This window comes from Danaus plexippus, assembly GCF_018135715.1.
Source record: "Danaus plexippus chromosome 3 unlocalized genomic scaffold, MEX_DaPlex mxdp_25, whole genome shotgun sequence".
Lineage (NCBI taxonomy): Eukaryota > Metazoa > Arthropoda > Insecta > Lepidoptera > Nymphalidae > Danaus > Danaus plexippus.
In genome coordinates, this window is record NW_026869844.1 from 3,174,026 (window position 1) to 3,187,230 (window position 13,205).

Here is a 13,205-nt window from a genome sequence, read left to right on the forward strand (position 1 = left end):
GGTGAGTAATTTTATGTTCCGGCATACAGTATTTTTAAGAGCATTACGGCATAAAGTATTTTTAAGAGGTAAATATTCATCACATAATATTCATATCGTTCAAATGCCCCTATCATTGATACAAAACGGTTTTTGTGGTAAGTAATACACACTGATCTAGTTTTTACTATAAATCTTCTTATAACTACACCAAAGATAATAAAAATGAACGAATCTGTCATAAAGTGTTTTTGTTCTTTTTCAAATTTGCAATTCTTTATTAAATAATTTTCAACAATTCTATTTCAAACCTGACTATTATTAACTAAAAGGCGAAGTGATTACTGGAGATTGAATGCACAATAATGAAATCGTTCGAAACACAAATCACTCCGTTTCATAATACACATACATTTATCTCAAAATAAACATGGGATCGATTACACTTTTATATATTGCTAACATTTAGCGGATGGCGTTTCACAATGCCCTAATTCTGGCAGCAATCCCAATACCAACTAGCGCGTTAGTGTCCTTTTTCAATTGGAAATATTAGATAACTTTCATAAAAGTGAAATAAGCGGATTTTTTAGGGATATTATTAAAAAAATATATGGTTCAGGTGAATTCTTTTCAAGGTTGTATGAAATAATTTTGTTGAAAAACAATTTCTAACATTCGAAATAATTATGAATCAATTTTAAAAGGTACTGATAAATTCTCAACATCACACGATACAGAAAGAGAAACTTTTCTATCCAATCTTTGGAAAATTGTGTCACTAAACTATCTCGAAAGTGTGCACATTTAGTATTTTTGTTATTCTTAATAAAGTGAGCGAAATGAAGTCAGTTTAAATCCAATGCGTTGAAAACCTCAGACTAGATATTTTTTATAACTAGTCTCATAATCTGGGTATTATTATTAAAAAGTTTGACTAGTACAACACTATACCGATTTTGAAGAGCTTTAAATATAATTTCTCTTTTTACTAACTTTATTGTAAAAATGTTAATAAAGACTAGTCGAGTTAATAATGTACACATATACAACAACCATAACCCATATTTTATTGAATAAAAATAGAAATGTTATGACGGCTCATAAGGCATTTTATAGCTAAATAAATTAAAAAGCACTTCCTTTACGGCGAATTCATACTATACATACTTTGAAAAGGTAAGAATGTGAACTTTTATATTTTTATTTTAATGAAATAGATGCACAATATTTTTAAAAATATATTCTTCAAAACTTAACCATGCTTTTCATATGACGGTCTTTTAAATAAAAGATTAAATTACAAATGAGTCCATTTTTAAGTATGTAAAGCTTTCACCAGTGCACCTTAATTCATTTACTCTAAAAAATGCTGCTCTATTGTAACAAAACGACCCTGTTTAAGACGAACGGAATATTGAATTACGGCTGCTACGAGTTAGGACATTTTTTTGTTATATTACGAAAAATGTTTTATAAAAGTTTCTTTCCGTCTCATGTATTTTTCGGTATTTAATTAGGCTGTAATTATACCCTTTATATTAAAAAGGAAATTCACTCAAGAGGTATTTTCGAAACTTTCTTGCAGTGTTTAATATAAGTGTATGTAATTGTTGCCCATTTTATTTTAGACCTTAGTAGTGACTACTGAATCTTTAATATTTAAAAAAGTAAGATTTGGTTTACAAAGTATTCAATTTTCTTTTGAAAATTAAAAAGACATATTTATTTTAAACATTTTGCTCAATATTGATGATAATGACGTCTAATTTTCGGTAAACAAATTGTAAGAGTAAGTATGAAAGCTACTGTGTAGAGTTTATACATTTACGGTGACGAACTATTTTGGATCGAAAATCTATTCATGTTATTTGGAATTGCAAAAACGTATGTGAATAGCTAAACAAGGGAAGTACTTGTGTTTACATCTACATAACCTTTCATAGGATAATATTCGATAATGACAAACATAAATCATATTATTATTTAAAACATTATTATTTAAATAGTATATTGATATGATCTCTTTTTTAATTGCTGTAAGTAAGGTTTAAATGCATCTATTTGATTATGTCTCCATGTACGTACGTACATTATAACAAGTTTTACACTAACACCCTTTATAAAAACTAATGTGAACCATCAGACATACTGGATGATTGGTAACGTACAGGCGGCGAAGGTTCTTAGTATACTGGTGCAAACAATTAAAAATTATTTATTAAAAACCTGTTATTTTACAAACCTATTTATTGACTTGTAAAATAATTTTGCTATTTGTGAAGTCTTAAATGTTTTTTTTTAATATTCAGTGTAGAAGAATAATTTTATTTAATACCATTATACCAATAAAGAGTTAGTAATAATTAAACCTTATTATTGTAAGAAATATATTGATCTTTTGTATTTGTGTTATAAGCATATCAAAAGAGAATAAGAATCCATAATAAACCGTCTTTTTATTAATAAGTCGTTACTATACGCAATTTATTAATAAAATAACATAATTTTTTTATGTTAACTTTAAGTTGAGACAAAGAAAACAAATGAAATATAAAAAATATCACAGATATCAAAGTTTTTACAGCAGACTAAGTTTAACATCGTTGGAAATAAATTGTAGCCCCAAAAAATTCTGTAATAAAAAGGACTCGAGGGTATACTTGAAATATTTTTTTTTATTAAACTCTTACTAGGTCCAAATTAGACATTATAGTGTCTGTTACAAATAATATTTATAAACCATAGTGGCGCCAACTTAATAACTTCAGCCTATTCTCGTTTCATAAGAGAGAATGAGATGAAAATTGACTTGCTAATATCTTCACCTTGCTTCATGTTTTAATATTATTACTAAATGAATAATTAGCTTACTCGGTTTGTTTTTTTCTTGTATTTGTAATTAAAAAATAACAAATCTCCAGTTTCTAATTTATGTTTGATATTATATTGTGAAAAATTTATTTTATATCGGAAAACAACCATTTTGAACAAATGAGCGCAAAGATCAAGTGTACCGTTTTATTTAAGCTTCATCAAAAATAATTTAAAAAGTCTAAATATTTTTATGCTTTATTTAGAAAAGGTCAAAAATAAATTATATGGATTTCCTGTTCGTAAACATTCGGAAATTATTCAAGAATCGGTGAAGATCGGAGAATCTTAAAACTATAAAATATTTATTTTGTAAATTATAAGCTTGAAGAAGATTTAAACATGAGGCCTACTTGAGGCCTACTTGAGGCCTACTTGAGGCCTACAGTCTATGGACCTGCTAGTAAAGAAAAATATATTTTTTATAAAGCATTGTTCTTTAAATGTGTCGATGAAATTAAAGTACCAACTATGAAATCGTTTATCATGTTTAAAAAATAAAGCAATATTGAGTTTCTACTAATATTAAAAGTTAACTGGAAATTATAGGGTAAAAAATCCTTCGATTTGAGTGGGATCCACGATCTACGAACGATGAAATCTACGAAATATTTCAATTTATGGTAATAGATAGTAGTTGCTCCTGCTTATTAAATTTGAATTCATTTTTCTAATTTCTATTCCTATCGTTGTTTTATTTGGAAATGTAGAGTTTTTCATTCCAATGGAGTGTTTATTATTAATGTTCTACTTTATATTTAGTTCACCAAACGGAATGAAGAAGACTATTTGTGAACTATCAAACTTTTCATATTATGAAAGACGGCTTAGGCTCCGCATCCTAAAATAACAGACTAAAAAGACCAACTTGTAAACAAAGTAGACTATTTCAATGAAAAAGAGTACTAACAAGATTAATTATGGTAAATTATAACTGACCCTCATGAAGATATTTATTTTAATGCTATTGAAATAAATAAGTTTCATGATTAAAAGGGTTATTTTATATGAATATTACATTTAATCTGTCTCCATCAAACAGTTTACACTTACATTTTAATTAAAATTTCCGTTAATATAAATTTCTGCAAGCACAGTTTATGGTAATTCTAAAAACATAATATGATCACAGACTGCATATTTGCTTTAAAAGAATCAGTTTGTTTACAGAGACAGACTGGTTGTGCCACAAAAGTGAAATAATTTTTTGAAATATATATTTAGTTATTTTTTTTTATCTGAATTAATTTTGGCCTACAGCAATTTTCAATAATATCAACATATTTCTTATGTATTTTAATTAAACATAAAATCAATGGATCATGGACATAAAATTTGTTTAGTTGTGAATGAGATCTTGAGTATAGCTGCAGCTCATTTTACATGAGAATGACTTTATGTAAAATATAAAATACAGAATTTCTGTATCTATAATTTGATTGTAAAGAACTACAAAGTTGAAATAAAAAGAGTTATAACGTAACATTATTATTAATGAATAATATAAAAAAAAGTATTTAAAAATTATTTAAAATCTTATAGGAAATAAAAAAAACATAGGTGTGAAAGACTAATTTATTAAGACTTATATTGAACATATGTACATAACTTAAACATAATTATATTAAGTGACCCATTTTCTTAACCTACGGCATTTCGAAGTCCTTGTTTTAAGCCAAGTCGTCATTATAAATTCTGTTTTGAATTGTGTTTAAAAAATATGTTGTTTGTGGTTACAGGGGATATAATAATAGGGTTTTTTAATAAGCGCCTCGATGTCCACTTTCGACGTACACGGACAGGATCTATAGAGGAGACGAACTATTTGTTTTTTTTATTAGTGATTATGTGTTGAAAGGTTATTGGAAGAGACATTCGTTATCCCCTGATTATTATTACCGTTATCGTCCCCTTACCGGGCGGAACGAACCCTGACGTTGTCACTGAAGACAATAGTGCATGGCTTGGTGGCCATATTGGGAGTTAAAAAGTCCTGGAGCGAGCTAGCTCGGGATGGACGGTCGAAGGGGAATCCCATTGGTCGGCGATCAGGGTACTTTCGGTCTCGGATACCACAGTAGGAAGCTGCATCGTTGCATGTACCAACTAAGTCTTGAACCACCTATAAATATTAGGGGTAATAGTAATTACTAACTAAATGGTAAACCTTTGCTATTATCAAAGTAACTTTAAATTTTTCATGTGTTTTAGATTAATTCTTTTAGGATAATTAAGCAAAGAAAAAAAAAATTTTGAAACTGACATCTATTTTATAAATATTAACTAAATGTTCGAAGCTTAATTTTTTGATAACAGTTAACCAAAATAAATCATAAAGAAATACTTACTCTGTCATCATTCCAATTAGAGATCATACAAAATAGCACGACTGGGTATCCTCTGGTGGTACCCTTGGGTATTAGCAGGTGGTGGGGCCAACCGCAACCACAGAAGTCAAACTCGGCAGCTTCTGCAGAACCCGGGTCTCCAGGGCGAGAAGATTGAGCGCGGAATGTCCGCTCATATGGAATAGTTACCGATGATTGAGTGCTCGCGCGACGGATGGTTGATGAACCAGCAGGGACTGCAATCAGGGATAAAAGAGAGACATAAGGGCATGAGTACATAGTAAATTAAGAACAAAGTCAAACAGATGGGAACAAATGTTTCGGTGTGACGTGCGACTGCGACTGATTGAGAAAAAATGCAAATAATGCAGCAACAATTTAAATAAAGGACCACTTTAGAGAAACGTGTTAATACAAATTTTATAATATTCATAACGATTTTTATATTGAAATTGTGTTTTAATATCAATGATAAAAAAAAATCGTATTTATCAGTTACATATAGTTAGATTATTTAATGGTAGTTATATTTTTATAGGTGTATTCAGTACTAAGTATGAACATTTAATGAACATATTATGTCATCGTGTGTATACTGACTGGCATGTGTAAACTTGTCCATTTCCACCATTAGCCTCCTCTGTTCATCGAAGTTCAAAGGCTTTCCTGTCTCATCGTTGACGGGTGCCATAAACAGACGAACTGTTCCCATCACTCCAGCTCCACTCGTATTATTAACTTCAATACTGTAGGAATTTTAAATATATAAAACTGTGGAAATTTTAATTTCAAAAGTATCAATAGAGAATATAGGGCACCATTTTTTTTTTATTTCTCCGTTACAGTGCTTTACATTAGAATTAAATCACTCCTACCTGTATTTAAGGAAATAAAGTAATTTAATGAAAATTATATTTCTTGTCTTTCAAATTTATCATTCATAATATAAATAACTTAAGACGTGAATGTGTCAACTACTATTATGAAGCTTTTATAAGTAAGCGAAATTACAAAAGAGTAAGTATATTCAAAACACATATATTTCAGAATATAATATAACAGTAATTAGACATACCTAGTTTTAATACACAAAATAGGAAATTGTTGCCTACTGAAACTGAAGTAATAAGATATTAAAGAACAAGCAACTTACACATAATTGAATTCATCATGTTGCAGATGCGTGAACTTTGCGAGCACTGAACCACGTGGCGTGAAATCCAGCCCTCTTCCAAGCTCTAATGTGCTCTGCTCCCACTGCGTCGATAGACGGTCCGGACCCGAGCCGGAAGAAATGCCGACGGATTGCACACGGATGCCAGGGAAGTCAAACTGGTGGTGATAAATTACAATTTAAAACATCCTATTACTTTAGTCTTTCGATTACTATAAACCAAGGAATATGTCAGGCAAAGTAAGATTGTCAATTTGTCAATAGCATACCCAAGTACACGACTCCATTATAAAGATATAAAGACATTTACCACTCTTATTTATTTTAAAAATAATTCATAACCAAGACATTATTTTTGTTTACCTTTTCTTTTTATTTCATCTAAATTGCTCTAAAAATGTGCATACCTTATCATTGGAGTACGGCGTTAGTTTGTTCTTGTACAGTTGGAAGATGTCATCGATATAGGCGTGCCAACGATAGAACACAGGATCACGCATAGCCGTTGCAGAGTCGCCCATCACACCAAATTGTTCCTGATGATTATTAATTAAATAAACATTTTTTTAGTACATTTCGATATTATTTTAAACAGAAAAATAGACATATAATAAACAGACCAATAATAATAGTACTGTTTGTTATCATAATTTTGGTTTCTTGCTTCTACTGTTTTATTAAGCTGTTTGTGTCGAGACTTGACGATCATATAAGTTTTTTTTTAATGTAATTATTTCAATTAACATGTCGAAAATAAATCACATTTACCATTTTATGATAAGCCTATGCGACACTTACCAGATTTCTGTGGTCAGGATCGTGGGAGTAGCTGATGAAAACATGTCCCATATTGTGAAGGTCTCCATAGAATCCACGGTTTCGGCTAATGATAGAAGACTCCATCAGGTTTCCAAGGACATCCATACCTGTCTCTTCGTCCAATGGCACTTTACGGCCATTAGGCTGAAATTATTGTTTAATTTAGTAAGTTGCTAATCTACGTATCAAAAACTCTCAATGAATTCATTGATATTTTTCACAGTAACCTTAAATTGTCAATGGCCTAGCATGTCATCCCATAACTTACCAGAAGGACCGCCATATCTTCAATAGCCTGTATGAATCTGTCTCTCCATGTTTCCAACTCAGACACATCCGCTCTGATTTGGTCCACGGGACGGTCTAGGTCACGGATGGTTGAACCAGCAAAGCTGAAACAAAATTATTTGTTTGTGCCTTACTCTCAATATTTGTACTGTGACGTATTTTAAAAAGGCTACAATTAAAGTTTTCTAATACCGTAAGTTTCCTTATGCATCTCTTAATTTACATTTTCTTTTAAATATATATAAAATTCATACAAAAGTATAATAAAAGTGTTTCTCACCGTGGAGGCCACGCACGACTGGCTACTTGTGAGTCCAGTTTGGGGAAATAACCTTCGGCGATGGGCTCCCGGAAGTTGTTGTATCGTTTTGGACGTGATAAACCATTGCACATGCGCTCTACACTATACCTGATAAGCAAAGTTTACAAAGGTTTACCAACTTGAAAAAATAATAGAATATAATATTTTGAAGCCTATTTTTTTTATATTTGTTACATTCGTAAAAAAAATTTAATACTCCGGCTTATGATAAATAAACAGTTACCTAGCGATGATTTGCTGGTGCATGTAATAGAACAGTTCCCCCCTTCGGTCCTTATCGACGATGCTCCTGTCAGCTGCGTCGAAGGGGTACACGAGGTGCCAATGCCAATGGTGCAAATTCAGTCCAATATCTTCACGGAAGTAAGCTACACGTTGCTCTGGCTCAGAATCCGATGCTGTATAGTTTTGAGGTATAACAACTGGCAGCTAAAGGATAAGACAATGTCTTTAAAAATTGCTTTATAACATTTATTATTATTTATATGTAACTTTCGAGTTTTAGCTTTCCATCTTATATAAGAAATAAAATTGAAAAGAGGTTACATTTATTGTTATAATATCTATACCTAAAGTCTATGACCTTTAAAAAATTATTTTTTATATTTTATTTTTGGGAACGGGGTCTTTATTTTATCATTTTACTGCAGTATTTTATTCATAAATACATAAAGATGCTATTATAGCCTGAAACATATTATATTAAAACTTAAAATGGACATTACAGTATTTTACATGACTGTTTACGTTTATCCAAGGATACAAGGAGGTAAATTGTTAAGGATATATTAAGCGAACTTGAAAAGAATGGTTAGTGGCGGCTGGTCATATTGAAAATTAGAAATATAATAAAACTATAATGGGACTTACCCTATTTCCAGGTAGTACGACGGTGCTGACTTCGCGAGCCTTTCGGAAAACGCGAGGGTCCATGAACTTGTCAGGGAAGGTCTCCGCGAAGGTTGGGATATTCAAACCCTTTGTGTCATCCCTAGTTCAAGGACATCAAAACATGAGAGAATAATGTTATATGTATCATAATATTGAAGTTAGTATGTGTGGAATATAATTTTTGTTATAGTAATTCTTATTATGTGTTTTTTCCTTAAGCGTTTTTACATTTTAAGGAAGTTGTAGACAAGATACAAGTTTTGTATTATTAATTTCAATATTCCTTGTTAATAAATTTAATGACACAAGCATTCAAAGCTTTTCCTGTTTTGACTAGATTTATTTTAAATGGGATACATTTATCCCCTCTTAATAATATTTTGCGGTATTTCTTATGTTTAACCTTATAAAAAGATAACATCTGTATATATAATAAATAATGATTGATGTCGATATTTTTATGATGTGGTCTAGGTAGCATTTGTTTTGTTCACCTTATATGCCTATGTAATATTATAAATGTTGAAGCGAACCTGTGTAATATGGCGACTGAGAGGCAGTAGTTAAACATATAAGGATTGATCCTCATCTGACAATAAGAACACACTGATACTAGGTCATCCACATTACGCATATCTAAAAAAAAAATAAGAACATAAAAATATATATAAAAATAGGTTAAAATATTATTCTACATAATAAATTTCATTGTAATTATATTTTCACGCCATATGAACCAAGATAGCAAAATTCAATTTGAAAATAATGAATGAACAATTCGTTGAAACACTTTTGGCAGAAAAGAGAAACAATCAGTACATTGGTTACCCTTTATAAAGGAAAACTTACGAAGGTATATATGTTTTAGTCATGCAAAGTTAGAGCGAGATTCTTATTTATCTAGAAGTAGGAAGTAACTTTTACTGGAAAAAATTCTTGCACTTCGTTATTTTATTCTGTCAATGTTGGGTAACATAAAAAGATTTAGTGAAAAAAATCCTGCTCATTTTACTTGCAATAAATGTTTTGTTAATTCAATTATTTTTCTTCGAAGAAGCTGTTGAACTCTATTATCGAGTAACTTACTCATAAAAATGTCAATGAGGTTGCCAGCCATCTTCCTGTGCTTGGGCACAAAGAGCGAAAACTGTTCATTGTAACCTAACTCCATGGGCAGCGAGAGATTGGGAAGTGAAATGTTTCGGACCGGAATACGGCGGTTTGCATCTGCACCAAAACGATTTCCTAACGTCGAACTCGCTGACTTGTATTTATCAGGCTAAAACAAAAAAAAACTTTAATTCTGAGAGGTTTCTATAGAAAAATACAAATTTTTATCGAGCTTGTTTGAATTAGGTACATATTCTGTTTGAAATGTATAATCGTATAAAAATATTATAAAAGTTAAAATATTAAAAACTTGTCATAGTATTATTGTTGTATATTATTATTAGAATAGTATGATTATAATAACGTGACTTAAAAATAGATTTTTGAAAAGTGACACGTTATTATGCATGCTTTTAAAGTTTTAAACAATAGAATCAATTCAATACGAAATAAACTTACGTAGTAGTTGGCGGGTAATTCAAAGGTCGCCTTCTCTTCGCCCTTCTGCATGAAACAAGGCTCAGTGGGCCGATCGAAGAATAGTAGGAGGTTTTGCTTGGCGTCCGACATGATTGTTCTGTAGGAATTTATTAGGTTTTTATTAGTTTCAGTTAATCAAGAGATATACTATCTTAACCTTAGACCCTTTACATAATGTAGATCGCTTCAATAACCCTATCAATAAAAGATCTCGGAGAATTGGTTAAACGGTCACTCCATTTATTATATATATTTTTCATTATATAAAACATTGTTAAAAAAGGTATGACTCAATTTTTTTCTTAGCTCCATATTTGCAAAATTAATAGATACATATAGTTTGATATTACTAAATTTTTCTGAAAACAAAACATTATTTTTAATATTACTCACACGTAACTTCATTGTCAACAAAATTATTTGAGTTAGAGATGGATTTTAAAAAGAACATTCAAATAATGAATCCTATTTCGTCTCTAATAAAATATTACAAAATCACATTTAATTAACAATCTCCCATATTTAAATCCATGAGGTAACAAATACATGACATTTTAAAATATTTGCTATATGATATTATGTAGATGTCTAGTCGTACGGTTTCTGACTGCAATTAAAATAAAACCGCGAATGCGGTTGTCCTGTTTAAAGCATTATGGGGAAAGAAATATCAATAATTTATTACGGTTTCAATTATTTTATGTTTTGGTTCTCAAAATCATTTAATTTATTGTATTCATAGCGTTATGTAAATGTATCATGTAATTGTATTATTAACCGATATCCTTTTCCCATTAATCAGCTGACTTTATTTACAGGTTTTGTAATATTTGTATCTCTATTACCAAACCGAAATTTAAGAAAATAAGTTCTGCACAAAGTCATGATAATTGAGACGTAATTTATATATATCTATCTATCTATGGATGATATTTTTTTAAATAGAAGCATACACAACTTTAAAAACATGAAATACGAGCTTTGATACAATTTTAATAATGTTCACCAAATGTACAACACACAATACTTCAACAAGGAAAACAATGAGACACCTTGTATTGAAACTGAGATCAAAAATATACATACATATCTTTAAATATATTTTTTAATAAATCTAACTGTTTTTCTTCTATTCTTTCTCTAGATTCAACAGAAGAAATAAAGAAGTAAAATATGATTTCTGTCGCAATATTATTAATATAAAATACTAACGTATATAAATAACTTTTATTGTTGTAGATTTATTAAAACTGAAAAGAATGCTACTATTATAATACAAAAACATAAACAAGAAATGAATTTAAAATATATATTTCAATAAACATAAGGCGAAACATAATCTAGCTTTGTTAACTTATAAAAATTTTAGAATGTTTCAATGGGATCGACTTTCGAGGTACCTTAGAATATATTTTAATCAATTACAAGTGCCTTATCCGATGTCATTTCATCATACGATCGAGTCTAACTTTTATTAAAAAATAAAGGTCAATTTGTAAACCTTGTAATTAGAAAAAATATATTAACCAGATCTACTCCGGATTCCTATTTTATAATTTTCAGTTTAATTAAAAAGTGTTTTTCGACATTATTTGCATCTGATTTTACAAACGCTCTATATATATATAAATAAAATATTGTCCTTATTAGTGAAGGCTTAAATATCAGTGGACTTCTTATTCATTTTATAATATACATGGATATTAGATGTATATTTTCAGTTTTTCAATAAATGTAAAAATCGATTTCCTAAATGGTAAAATACAAGAACGCCCTACTTGAAATAGTTCACAAAAACCACAATTATAATAATATAACGTTTAGCTTCCTTTTATATTTTACATGAATCCTTACAAAACGGCCCTAAAAGCCAACAATAAGAAAAAATATATTCAGTTCAGTATATTAAGTAGGCGTTCTCAAGGCCAGCCTGAGAACCGAGAATTTGCTAACATATACTATAAATCGAAAGCTTAAAAATTAAAAACAATTTGTTCAACTTACCGCTGTATTGTTTTAACGAAGGAAAAAAGGTAATTTATAAAACAACGAAACGGTGATAAGGCTTCCGGTTAGCCGCAAGTATTACGGCTGACTGTGACAAATAACCACAGGACTACATATTTATAATAAATTTGAAATTTTACACACGAAGTCGTGTGCACATTGAGGTTTTCATATCACGAAGAAGATACCACACGAACTGTGATAACTAATTATAATAATAAAATAACTATTTAGGTATATTTTAAATTGTTTATCATGAATATAATTTTGGATTTGGTTATGTATAAATATTATTGTAACAGTTTGGATTTCTTTTAATAAATTGATAATATCTGATTATTTTTATTATTATGGGTAATTTATCTAAGATTATTTAGTGTTTTTTTTTCATTAATTGTTCATTAGGAACATGAATTGCAATCACATATGCACTCTTTTATGTAGAATTGTGAGGATTCTATAATAAATATTTGTGAGAATCCAAAAAGTAGTAACATTAAATTACTAATAAGAACGAAAGTCGTAAACTAATGAATACGGCCTCACTGTCTCGGCACTGATAGAGGCGGAACGCTAGCAAACGAAATCATTGTCCTTTAGTTTGTTAGTACCCGTTAATTTTTTTTTAATTTTTTAAAAAATTTATAAATATAAACAATAAACGTTTTTTTTAATAAAAATGTTTTTAAATGCTGACTAAATATGTAATAAACTTTTTATCGCAACAAGAAAGCTTCCGTATTATATTATGTTAAAAATTAGTGCATTAGCAAATTTAAATATTATTTATTTTATTATTAAAATAATAAAGAAAATAAAAATCTTATTTTGGTTTAGTATGTATGTCATTTTATGAATTATATTCTGAATAACTCTAAAGAAAAATTGTGAAAAATTAAAATGCTTATTTATT

General features: G+C 29.5%; 1 protein-coding gene across 1 annotated transcript; it reads right to left on the reverse strand.

Moving 5' to 3' along the window:
- Positions 1 to 4,414: 4,414 nt before the first annotated feature.
- LOC116769713 (phenoloxidase subunit 1-like) lies at positions 4,415 to 12,410 on the reverse strand. The gene is made up of 14 exons (XM_061526729.1): positions 12,290 to 12,410; positions 10,265 to 10,382; positions 9,782 to 9,974; positions 9,229 to 9,331; positions 8,675 to 8,795; positions 8,028 to 8,233; positions 7,763 to 7,891; positions 7,463 to 7,586; positions 7,174 to 7,338; positions 6,783 to 6,911; positions 6,355 to 6,533; positions 5,802 to 5,947; positions 5,202 to 5,437; positions 4,415 to 4,975 (listed from the first exon to the last, which is right to left on the reverse strand). Exons 2-14 carry the CDS (start codon positions 10,373 to 10,375, stop codon positions 4,766 to 4,768), a joined length of 2,052 nt encoding a protein of 683 aa, XP_061382713.1. The 5' UTR covers positions 10,376 to 10,382; positions 12,290 to 12,410; the 3' UTR covers positions 4,415 to 4,765.
- Positions 12,411 to 13,205: the final 795 nt, after the last annotated feature.

Coding starts and splice junctions, on each gene's coding strand:
- LOC116769713 (XM_061526729.1), bottom strand. CDS start 10,375: ATGTCGGACGCCAAGCAAAACCTCCTACTATTCTTCGATCGGCCCACT. Junction 5,948..6,354: donor CATGATGAATTCAATTATGT/GTAAGTTGCTTG, acceptor AAATTCCTACAG/TATTGAAGTTAATAATACGA. Junction 5,438..5,801: donor GGACAAGTTTACACATGCCA/GTCAGTATACAC, acceptor CCCTGATTGCAG/TCCCTGCTGGTTCATCAACC.